At 42.1% G+C, this 12,251-nt stretch overlaps 1 protein-coding gene across 7 annotated transcripts; it reads left to right on the top strand.

The window, feature by feature from the left end:
• The first annotated feature begins 3,098 nt into the window (after nucleotides 1-3,098).
• Nucleotides 3,099-12,213, top strand: LOC137274254 (alpha-galactosidase A-like). Of its 7 annotated transcripts, none has more exons than XM_067807348.1 (8): nucleotides 3,099-3,209; nucleotides 4,920-5,105; nucleotides 5,517-5,691; nucleotides 6,167-6,341; nucleotides 7,252-7,346; nucleotides 8,607-8,768; nucleotides 10,010-10,207; nucleotides 10,575-12,213. In XM_067807348.1, exons 2-8 carry the CDS (start codon nucleotides 4,948-4,950, stop codon nucleotides 10,833-10,835), a joined length of 1,224 nt encoding a protein of 407 aa, XP_067663449.1. In that variant the 5' UTR covers nucleotides 3,099-3,209; nucleotides 4,920-4,947; the 3' UTR covers nucleotides 10,836-12,213. The 7 variants fall into 7 exon arrangements, with proteins under 7 accessions (XP_067663449.1, XP_067663451.1, XP_067663453.1 ...); XM_067807350.1 differs by having other exon boundaries at nucleotides 3,155-3,331; XM_067807352.1 differs by lacking the exon at nucleotides 3,099-3,209 and adding an exon at nucleotides 3,313-3,370.
• The last annotated feature ends 38 nt before the right edge of the window (nucleotides 12,214-12,251 follow it).

Here is a 12,251-nt window from a genome sequence, read left to right as displayed (position 1 = left end):
GCTTTGGGGTATCTATTGACATGGTTACCATTAGCTAATATTTCCGCAAGATGACATCCTTGAATATTGTCAAAAACGCTATTTTCAGCGACTGCTTACTCGCCGTTGTCATGGCTGTACGTATGCTGTGTGCATCACCGGGAAGCAAAATAGCATTCGGAATCGTTCGGGTACGAACCTTTTCGAGATGAAAAGTTCAAAAGGTATGTGCGAATGTGCAGTTTCGCGATTTGGTAAGCTGTGTTCTGATTGGTCAATCTCAAAGGTTACCTGACGTGACCTCCCATAAGGTTTTGTTAGACTCAGTGGTGGAGTGTAACGAAAAGTACTGAAGATAAGTTTACTTAGACTGATACACGTGGAAGACTGCTAATTCAAGGGAAGTAATCGCCAAGCGATGTACCTGCCGCCATGTTGAGATGCTGGTAACGCACGTGACAATACTGAGATGGTGGTACCGCATTAGGCAAAGCAATGAGAAAGCGAGTAAAATCGAACGCTTAACGCAACAACAGACATAAGGGTTTGATCTTTGCACTCGTAGAATTACTTGTATGACGCATAAGGACAGAGGAATATACCCATGGAAAAGGGTATCACAACACCTATGATCATTAACCCCAATACAGTCACTCTTATGAAGTGTGTGTGATTATTTTGACCCCACTGATTCACCATTCATTTATTTTAGATATTCGTTTAGGCGGGCGTGCAAAATGTATACCGGTATTTAAGTAAATATCAAACCCCAAATAACCATTCTTACAGCTTGATAGCATGGATCGTCTTTTGATTTCGTTGTTGATAAGCACATATGCAGCTTAAATATAGCAATAATATGCCTGTACTTGCTGTGAGTGAGTGTGTGGATAGACTGGTGCTATGTGTACAGCTAAATTCATCAGATTAAATTCAGTTTCGTGCAATGACCATCATTTGATCATGTTAAGAATATTGATTAATCTATTTAGATGTTGGTCTAAGTCTGTGAAAATAAACAATCAAATCAATAATACATGGGTGTCGACATCGATCGGACTTGCATCGGGTTATTATCCGACGACTCCCCAATTTATATCATGGATTTGTGTTTTCATTCTTATATCCTCTAGATATTCATTTAGGGATATTTTCCCCGGCAAAGAAATGATGTATTCTGTGTAATTTTCTCCATGAAACTGCTGTCTCCACACCAGTATATCCCTGTCATAGGCATTATGCATTAGGATAATCTTTCCACACGACATTCCAAGTCACAAGGGAAAGCATCTTTCCGAGTTGTATTTTATTGCTATAAAATTTGGGTCGGAATACAATGTCATGGTCTTCGTTTACTAATTTTGTGTTTGTATTATCAACTTCGCTAGTCATGGTTTAATTTCAAACTTAAATATATACTTCACATGTGATAACCAGAACTTATAAATACATAAAGACTGAACTGTGTTGATTTTCAAAAGTTGATGTTATATATGTATCATCATCACTGGCCACATCGGAAGACACGTGTATATGGAGAATTTTAGCTTGAAAAAATGTCAATTGTTCCTCGTCTTAATTACAAACGTATATGGATGACGGGTATTCTCTTTGTGTATGAACTATTTTTGTAATAAAAGTTTGAAAAATATAATGTTGAAGTTTCTGCTCTTTTGTGTTGGTGATATACATTCCTAAAATCCTCATACATATATCGTTTACATGAAATAACTTAATATTGAATATTAACAATTAAGATCATGGAATTGACATTTAATAAGTATGGAAGCTTGGTTGTGCCACTGTCTAATGTTTCTTATGTTTAACGTAGATTGAAGTATACTTGTTGAAAGTATGGTCTCCGTTGATGCTAATCGTTTAGACTGTGACAGTAATAGACTTCCATAATTGACAATTTGAGTGAGTGAGTTTAATTTTAGGCCGCTTTTAGCACTTTCACGTCACGAAACCAGAAATGGGCATCACACGTTGTACCCATGTGTGGAATCAAACCCAAGTATTCGGTGTGACGAGCGAACGCTTTAACCACTGGGCTATCCCACCGCCCCAACTGACCATTTGACAGGAATGGTTTTGAGAAAATAGTTTATGTTAATGAGGAGTAAATATCAACGGTATGTGAAGACAGAATCAGCTCCAATTTATTTTGTTATGGGGAGTAACGGGGTGGTGGGGTAGCGTGGTGCTTAAAGGGTTCGATTCCCTTCATGACATGGATGTGCAAAAGCCATTTCTGGAGTCTCTAACCCTGAAAGTGCTGGAATATTGTCAAAAGTGGCGTAACAGTGGCGTTTCACTCACTATAGTGAGTGGGTGTGTAAGTGTAAGAACTTATTGTGAGTGAATGAGTGAGTTTGGTTTTACGCCCCTTTTAACAATATTCCAGCAATATCACGGCGGGGGACACCAGAAAATGGGCCTCACACATTGTACCCATGTGGGGAGTCGAACGCGGGTCTTCGGCGTGACGAGCGAACGCTTTAACCACTAGGCTACCCCATCGTCCCCTATTGTGGGTCAGTGTAATGTAGAACACCATCGACCTGTGATCCCCGGGTCAGAATATTGGGCTTCAGTAAGCCATGCTTGTCGTAAGAGGCGACTAACGGGATTAGGTGGTCAGGTTCGCTGACCTGGTTGACACATGTCATCGCTTCCCAGTTGCACAGATCGATGCTCATGCTGTTGATTACTGGATTGTCTGGACCAGGCTAGATTATTTATAGACCACCGCCATATAGCTGGACTGTTGCTAAGTGTGGCGTAAAACTAAACTCACCCACTCACTAGAACCCCATCACCACGCAAAGTTTTCCCCCAAACAACCCCTACAGACCATCACTGGGCTAATACATAATCAATATAAGTAGGTAATCATAATACAAGGCTGTGTTCAAATGAGGCAAAGTAATTGTATCTCCATCGTTGTAATTTCTACACCAAGATTATATGTTTTTACATATACGCATTTATATTAATGTATTTTCTGAATATAAACTGTGGTTTATTTTTACTGACGTCCACGCCATCAAACAAAACACAAGTTTCGAAGATTTAATAAACACAGTGAAACCCAGTTGTTGGAAACACGCATACGAAACGCCAAAACGCAACCCGAAAGACACCGACGCGCTCCACAACCCTGTTTCCTTTCAACGCAGTACATCGGGTGGACAACCACAGCTCCGAATCTGTAAATCACACAACAGGTACATGTGCATTATAGAGAAATTACTTCTACATTCATATCTCTAACCTGCATTGACACACATGAAGTGTTATTCGCACGTGACTCGAAGCGACATTAACTCAACCGGATCGGACACTCCAGGTGGGGCCGAGAATATTACCTGGCGTTTTGTGTGTCACTGTGAGATTTTCCGTCATATGGTATTTTAGCGTGTTTTCAGAATATAATATCACTGACAGTACATCGTATTATAGTTTACCCAAGAGTACCAAATAGTTGCTGAAGATAGTTTGCAGTTAATTGCTGCATATCTGTACGACATTACTGATTTTTGTGTCTCGTCACTGATCTGTTTTGTTGGATGTATCGTGATGTGTCCTTTCATGGTTCAGGAAACAATATGCAGTTTGTTCACTGTCGTGGTACCTTGGTTCTACCTCGATAACATTCGCTCATATATTGCATCTTTATAGACGAAGAGAACAAGCTGCAACCATACTCCGATGTCACGTTCAATAAGTTGACTCTTTGAAAGCTAGGTTAATGTAGTGGTGTAGACAATATCCATGCCTCCACATGTAGTAAGTTCGTCGTCGTCTGCTGTCACTCCCATCCACTGAATCAGCCGACCTTCATTCATAATTTCAGCGTAAACAAAAGGATCGAGTTAATATATGGCACGTCTGTGCTGGGGAGGTCACTAAATTTCCTTACACAATATTATAAGTTAAGACGGTGTATAGTTCACATGAGATAGTAGTCAGTGTTTTTCGCTGTCGTCTGGCACCACCTCAGTAGCCATGAAACCCACGGTCATATATATCTATAGTGTTTCTTTGTACACAGCGCGGATGTAGTTTTGACCTACATAAAAGACCAGCGTATAGTACTTCATCCGCAGGCCTGCTCATGTAGATCGGCCATAGAAACACAGTTGAGAGGCTCAGTTATACTGACTCTCTATCAGATTCTTGTTTGTCATTTGCCATGTAATTGTTGTTGCATTGTTAGGGTGTCAGGGACTTATGCGAATAGTATGCGGAAGCATGAGCGGATCCAGCCTTTTGAAATGGTGGGGGAAGGGTACACTTTTGTCATTTCTATCTTCAGTCTTCAGTGGTGTGTGGTGTGTGTGTGTGTGTGTGTGTGCGTGCGTGCGTGCGTGCGTGCGTGCGTGCGTGCGTGCGTGCGTGCGTGTGTGTTTTGACTGAGGATCAGAACATGATTTCGGTAATACTTGAGCAGACGATGTATAAAGGGAAGTAACTCCGTTTCTTAAAAAAACCGGTTGACATCGATCGCCCATTCAGAACACTTCAGTAAGCCGTAACTCTCAGTCAGACAAGTGGTGCAATACAGGTCTGACTGTTATCAACAGTGATATACCTGTCTCAGCATCGGCTTAGTCGCCCTTGTTAAATGCGTCTCATCATCGACGGGATGGACATAGTGAATGAATGCTGGTAACTGTTTCGTTTAAGAAAAAAATATGCGTCAGAAGATACAATGCATGCACCAGATGTGTCCCAGTTATTGAAAAATGGATGACAAACTATGTTGCGTGCGCCATATGCATTGTTGGGATAAAATTGTCAGTTATTGTGATTTTGTGTAATCTAACCCGACATTTTCTTTCGAAACAGAAACATAGGAGACGGTAGTATAACAAATGACAGTTTCCTTTTACAGCAGTGCTCTTAACAGAGAATTCATTTTATTTCTGTTGTAGACGTCAAGGTTTTAAGCCAAATGCCGACATGAAGCCGTCGACAGTGCTGCTGCTTGTTGCTGTTTGTACCGTTGCTGTCGTTGCCCTCGACAATGGTCTCGCGCGCACCCCGCCGATGGGATGGTTGTCATGGGAACGTTTTAGATGCAACACTGACTGTAAAAATGACCCTGATAACTGTATCAGGTATGTCGTAAAATATTTTTTTGTCTTCCGTAAGGAGTTTGTAAATGAAATACGACCACATTCAGTGACGTGCGGTTATATATTTGCGATGCACATCGTTTACGCAGGTACTCCTAACAGCAACTCGTTTCTGTTTCGGGTGTAGAAACGTTACTCGTACTTTCTGTATTTCATATTTTGCTATTGTATATTGTCCTATACTGGAATTAACTAGAGTACTTATAGGCAATGTCCATGTCGATGACTCCTTCAATCATTATGTCTTCATGCAAAACTCTGACATCATTCGTAGGTTATTGTTCAGTATGACTACCGACTGGCTTTAATCTCTGTGTAATAAAACTAATATACTGATTAGTTGAAATAACGTCATGTGTGAAAGGTTCATTCTTCTCTGCTGCACTATTTCAGTGAGAATCTCTACATGAGGATGGCGGACATTATAGCAGCGGAAGGATACAAAGAGGCGGGTTACCAGTATGTGTGTATCGACGACTGTTGGCTATCCAAGTCCCGTGACAGTAATGGCCGCCTGCAGCCTGACCCGGACAGATTCCCTCACGGCATGAAGGCATTGGCGGACTATGTAGGTGGTCAGTTTCTGGACAGACACATTTGTAAGAACAGTATGGCTGAACATATACTGGGTGAATCGTCGTAATTGAACAGCAGAGGAAGATAAAAAGGTCACACTACTATGGATCCACCGGGGCGGTAGAATAACCCCAGTGGTACAGTGTGTGAAGCCGGTTTCTGGTGCCCTTCTGTCGTGATATTGCTGAAATATTTCTGAAATCGGCATAAAACTAAACTCACTCATTCACTATAGATCAACCACTACCACCCCAAGGGCTACACACAACCAGTATTAAGCTAACCTGCCATTACATAACCTGATACCTTTATGATCTTGGGGTGGTGTCGTGTTAACACCTAAATTGTTGAATATCTATTATTGTAGAGTAAACCTCAGACAAATCAAGTAAACACAGCAACATGCAAATGGGAAGTCACTATATTTCTTCTTTCTTTTGCATGTACAGTGTGGTTCCTTATTTCAGATCCACTCCAAAGGTCTGAAGATTGGCATCTATGAAGACGTGGGGTTAATGACATGCGCAAAGTATCCCGGAAGTTGGGGTCACTATGAGATCGACGCACAGACATTTGCCGAATGGGGGATTGACCTTCTGAAGTTCGATGGGTGTAATATTGATCCGGATGAGTTTAACGAAGGCATGCATTACGATATTGGTAGTTAAACACGTCTGTCGATTATATCTGTTTTTAGATATTTGTTCTAGCTAACCCGTTTAAAAGGTACCTTGCTGAAGGTGCTCAATAGAAGTGAATGATTTAAAATATAAAGTCGATTAGGCAGTACTTTAGCCATATCGTCTACACAAAGCTTTCGATATGTTTATTCAGTGTGATTAATCGTACTCTGTACTCATCTCATCATCAAAATGTATCTATCGGAAAACTTAGAAAGGTTATTGTAATCTTCCATAAAAATGCTGACGTCAGTCTGATAGGTGACATTTTGTATTAACTTTCAGTGTCAGTAAACTTAGTCTTAGTGTTATTCGTTACACTCCCCTCCCGAGTCTCACAAACCCCAGTAGGAGGTCGCGTCAGGTAACATTTGTGACTGACCAGTGAGAACATAGTTTATCAAATCGCGAAAGTTGGCATTCGCACATACCTTTTGAACTTTTATCTCGAAAAGGTTTGTACACAAAATATTCCGATCGCTACCGGGGGATGCACATAGAGCACACTGGAATACAGTCAACAATGAGTAAACAGCGTTTTTTGTCAATATTCAAGGATGTCAGCTTGAGGAAATATTAGCTAATGGTAACCATCTCACCAGAAAGTCCCAAGCGTTTATATTGCTGTGTTTTATGCGCATTTTTGTTTGTTGAGGGATCAGTGTCAGTGACGGAAATTTCCCGCCAAAAGTTAAACAGCATCCGTTGTCTGATTGGTTAAATCCGTTCGGCCGTCTAGCCGACGGTCATAGATCGCTCAAAGGTTACCTGACGCGACCTTCTGGTAAGCTTTGTTAGACTCATTGAAGGTGTCAACGAATAAGACTGAGACTACGTTTACTTACACTGTATTACATTCATATGTTATTTAGGTTATCGTGACATGGGTTTTTTCTTGAACAAGACTGGTCGGCCCATCTTGTACTCCTGTGAATGGGCCCTTGGAGACATACTACACCAGCGTCCGGTGAGATACCTTTCAGGTCTTCTTTAATAACTACTGCCACTACACGAGCATTAAGGGTAGATTCGCGTGGAAAGCTCGGGTTCTGTTCTCACATCGGTGCCCCTATCTTGATACTGAATATTCCTCAAAGCGCTGTTAAAACCATTCTAACTCACTCACTAGGTTCACAGTACACATGTCGCCGCATCTGCGTGAACCCCACTTTAGCTGTTTCACCTAAGTGAGTGAGTGAGATGAGGTTTACGCCGTGCTCAGCAATATTCCAGCTATATGGCGGCGGTCTGTAAATAATCAAGTCTGGACCAGACAGTCCAGTGATGAACAGCACCAGCATGGATCTGTACAATTAGGAACAGATATCGATGATATGTGTCAACCAAGTCAGCGAGTCTGACCACACGATCCCGTTAGTCGCCTCTTACGACAAGCATAGTCGCCTTTTATGGCAATCATGGGTTGCTGAAGGACCTTTCTACCCCGGGCCTTCACGGGCGTTTCACCTAAGTGGTACACGTCGAATACCTGCATTAGTTCATGCTTCTGTATGTACTGAATACCGAATAGATGAAATATTTTTTTAAGGGACGTTAAACCACTCTGAAGTCTCCCACTTCTTTTAATAGGTCTGGGGATAGCCCAGTGGTGAAAGCGTTCGCTCGTCACGATGAAGATCCAGGTTCGATACCTCACATGTGTGCAATGTATGACGCCCATTTCTGGTGTCCCACGCCATGATATTGCTGGAATATTGCTGAAATCAAATCACTGATTCACTATACTTCTATAGCCTTTTCTCTCACTCCATCAGACCGTAACATGCATCTCTATCTTTATGAATAGGTCTACACCATGTTCTGACCCGTGAAGGTCCGGGGTAGAATAGGCCTTCAACAACCACACTTGCCATGAAAGGCGACTATGCTTGTAAGAGGCGACTAACGGGATCGGGTGATCAGGCTCGCTGACTTGGTTGATACGTGGTATCGTTTCCCAGTTGTGCAGATCGATGGTCATGCTGTTGATCACTGGATTGTCTGGTCGAGACTCGATTATTTACAGACCGCCACCATATAGCTGGAAGTTTGCTGAGTGCGACGTAAAACTAAACTCACTCAGTCACAACATGTTCTGTATCCGATATACGTTCTGCTTGATAATAAACATTCAAAGTAATATCGTTAATACCAATTCTGTCATTGGACATATTTAATAAAATATTGCCACTTGAACAATAATCATCATCATCTGTGTTTTCTTCAGGCCAATTACAAGGCGGTCCTGGAAGTGTGCAACACCTGTAGGAATTACGACGATATCGACGACCAGTGGGACAGTATCGCCAAAGTCATCAACTTCTACGCCAAAGACATCGGCAACTTCAGCACGATAGCCGGACCCGGCGGCTGGAATGACCCGGATGAGGTAGGTGACCCTTGTGATGATATCCCCTGGAACGCCCCGGATGAGGTAGGTGATCCTTGTGATGATATCCCCTGGAACGCCCCGGATGAGGTAGGTGATCCTTGTGATGATATCCCCTGTAATGACCCGGATGAGGTAGGTGATCCTTGTGATGATATCCCCTGGAACGCCCCGGATGAGGTAGGTGATCCTTGTGATGATATCCCCTGGAACGCCCCGGATGAGGTAGGTGATCCTTGTGATGATATCCCCTGGAACGCCCCGGATGAGGTAGGTGATCCTTGTGATGATATCCCCTGGAACGCCCCGGATGAGGTAGGTGATCCTTGTGATGATATCCCCTGGAATGACCCGGATGAGGTAGGTGATCCTTGTGATGATATCCCCTGGAACGCCCCGGATGAGATAGGTGATCCTTGTGATGATATCCCCTGTAATGACCCGGATGAGGTAGGTGATCCTTGTGATGATATCTCAAGGGCATGGATCCCAAAAATTTCCCTGGGTTCCGATCCACGAAACGTTCGTGGCACTACGATATTCATAATACACTATGATGTTATGACAGTTCGTAAGGTTTCGAATGCTTTGTGGATCGTGGTTAGCTAAGACCGTTTTGTGCAAGGAGGCCCTGCACACTGTACGCTTGTACTCTTGCCTTAAAAAGCCACAAGCTGGATGGTCAGTTGTGAGGAGAGTTGTCAGTCTGTGGTGACCGGAAAGATACCTGAATTACTGGAATACTGTTAGGCACAGCCTTACTGGACAAAGAAACTAACCCCCAAACGACTAGACAGAGAACATAGATCGCTGTCATTTTGGCAAAAGCGGAAATGCGACGAACAGTTGATCCGAACTACGACTGGTTTCAGATCCCAAGAAGAATTTGATTTATTGGACTGACGTGAAAGTAGACTTGTAGTATGAATCCACGTGGTTGTAACGTACCTGCGCCATGCCGTTGTTATTTGTTAAATAGCGAAAATGAGAGATGAAATTATGAGAATGATTATTTCATTAACTTGTAATACCGCATTATGATAAACCTATTGATTCTTTCACGTCTGTTACCCATTCAGCTAGCTAGGTTGAAAACCAAACATATGTCACAAAAAGGTAGAAGCGGATAGCGTATCATAAAAATGTAATTCTAAAATTTGACATGAGACTATTAATTTAAGCAATGGTTCAAATCATGACGATCAGTTCACTAGAACTGTATTTGGTTGGGTTTTTTGTAGATTGTTATTGGGGACTTCTCCCTCAGCCATGACCAAGAACGAACACAGATGGCGCTGTGGTCGATGTGGGCGGCGCCACTGCTTGTGTCTGCAGACTTACGTAACATCCGGCCGGAGTCAAAGAGCCTCCTTCTGAACAAAGGAGTACTTGCTGTCAACCAGGATCCGCTGGGGATCCCAGGAACTGTTCGCATGATGGTACGTACGGTTTTATCGTAGTTCCTTCCAAAATGTCAATCTTTATGAAACGGTCCTATACTTTGCCATGTGCAGTTCATGTATATGGCTCGAGGGCTTTAATACAATAAGCATTGAATTGTGAATCATTATGCAAAATGAATGGAAACATTAAATAGACACAGTGTTGATTAAAAGATGTTGGTGCATTGGTTTGACTTTCTATCTGAGTGATAGGGGCGGTGAGACTAAAGCGTTCTGTTGTCACGCTGAAGACCAGAGTTCGACTCCCCACGTGGGTACAATGTGTGAAGCCCGTTTGTGTCCCACGCCGTGATATTGCATCAATATTGGTAAATGCAGCAAAAACCTAATCTCATTTTTCCAGGTTGGTCAGATTTCTGTTTGGACACGACCCATTTTGCCCAGGGGCAGCACCGCCGCCACGATGTTCAACTCCGCCCAAGGAGGCGGTCCTAGTAACGTCACAATCCCCATGTACCAGCTAGTGGACTCAGGGTCATCGATGTACTACCTGGTAACAGATACCTTCACAGGGGATAAAGTGGCGAGGCTGGGTCTCATGCAGGGCCTGACCGTCCGTGTAAATCCTACAGGCGTTGTCATGGTGACAATAACTCCATCGTGATTGACTGACCTATAATATAGTCTTGGATGTGTTTGCAAGGAATCTATTTCTGAACATGGGTCCGTTCCACGAAACGCCTTACTGCTTAGGCGATCGCAACTCCAGTTCTGTAATACTGACTTACGATCGCCATAACGATGAGATTGTTTCGTGGAACAGGTCCTTGAAATGGAATCGACATCAGTTTGACGTTTCTCCTTTTGCGATGTATTTTGAGAAAACGCATGCAACAATAAAGTAAAAAAAAACCCCTCAAAACTTGCCACATGGCGATAATTAACTGGTACTATCGCTTGTGGTCGACTCGTTTTACTGATAAAGTGGTAAAACAGATCGGTTAAGGGAAAAGCAGACTTAAAGATTTGAGTTATTCACTTGTCGAGATACTTGTTTAAAATTCCGCCGAACTGTGAAATATACACATAAATAAATCGCAACACCTGTGATTATTACCGCTACACAGCCATTTACATTCATATGAAGCTCGTTTGTATGATACGTTTGACACAACGGATGTACCAAACACTTTTTATATATGCACTCGCTGATTAAATGGTAAAGGTAAAGATCACAGGCAATACGTGTACTGGTCATTAAGCAAATATCAATCGTCATACATTAAAAAAAATATTGTTCCAACAGCTGGTTGAATTTGAGCATCAGTCGACTTTGTTGATGTAAGCAAATGGTCCACATCAACTGACAATTGCTCAAAGATTGCAAATCAGTGTACATACCTGTAAGTACCTGTATAAAATAGGACGTGAGTGAGTGCATGCGTAGATTGGGGCTATATGTACAGTTACATTCACCAGAGTATATTCACTACGTACGGTCTTGATCATTACAAGCGTGGCTCAGCCCCAGTAGACGTAAGTCCACTATGAGCACTGGGGAATCTTGTGCTCTTCGTAATGTGTGTAATAGATCAGACATTACTTATAAGAAGATCAATGAGATAACATCATATCGATTTCGCACGGGTTTCATGCGTTATCAGACACATTCCGCAACAGACTTATGTTTTTTTTAAAGTGGAATACATGTTTTCATTTTATATATGAAGTCCTCTTGATGATTTCTGGAGGGATATATTCCCACATGATATATTTTGTGTAACTTTGTCCACGTCACTGCTGTCTCCACACTACGTATACCCTTGTCATAGAAGACATGTGAAAATTCTTTTACGTTTCAAATTGCATTCTGAACTCCCTGAGGAATATACATCCCCAGTTGCATTTTCTTGCTTTACATTTGTTAGAGTACAATGTCATGGTCGTTTACGTACATTGTGTTTCTATTATCAAGCTCAGTAATGGTTTAATTTCAAACTTATTTTTAATGTGATGACCAGAATATAAAAATAACGACTGAACTGTGTTGATGTTCTGTATATGCCATATGTATGCCTTT

The sequence above is a fragment of the Haliotis asinina genome, chromosome 2 (genome assembly GCF_037392515.1).
Source record: "Haliotis asinina isolate JCU_RB_2024 chromosome 2, JCU_Hal_asi_v2, whole genome shotgun sequence".
NCBI lineage: Eukaryota > Metazoa > Mollusca > Gastropoda > Lepetellida > Haliotidae > Haliotis > Haliotis asinina.
Note: the sequence above shows the minus strand (reverse complement) of the source record. Positions and strands in the feature narration are given on the sequence as shown.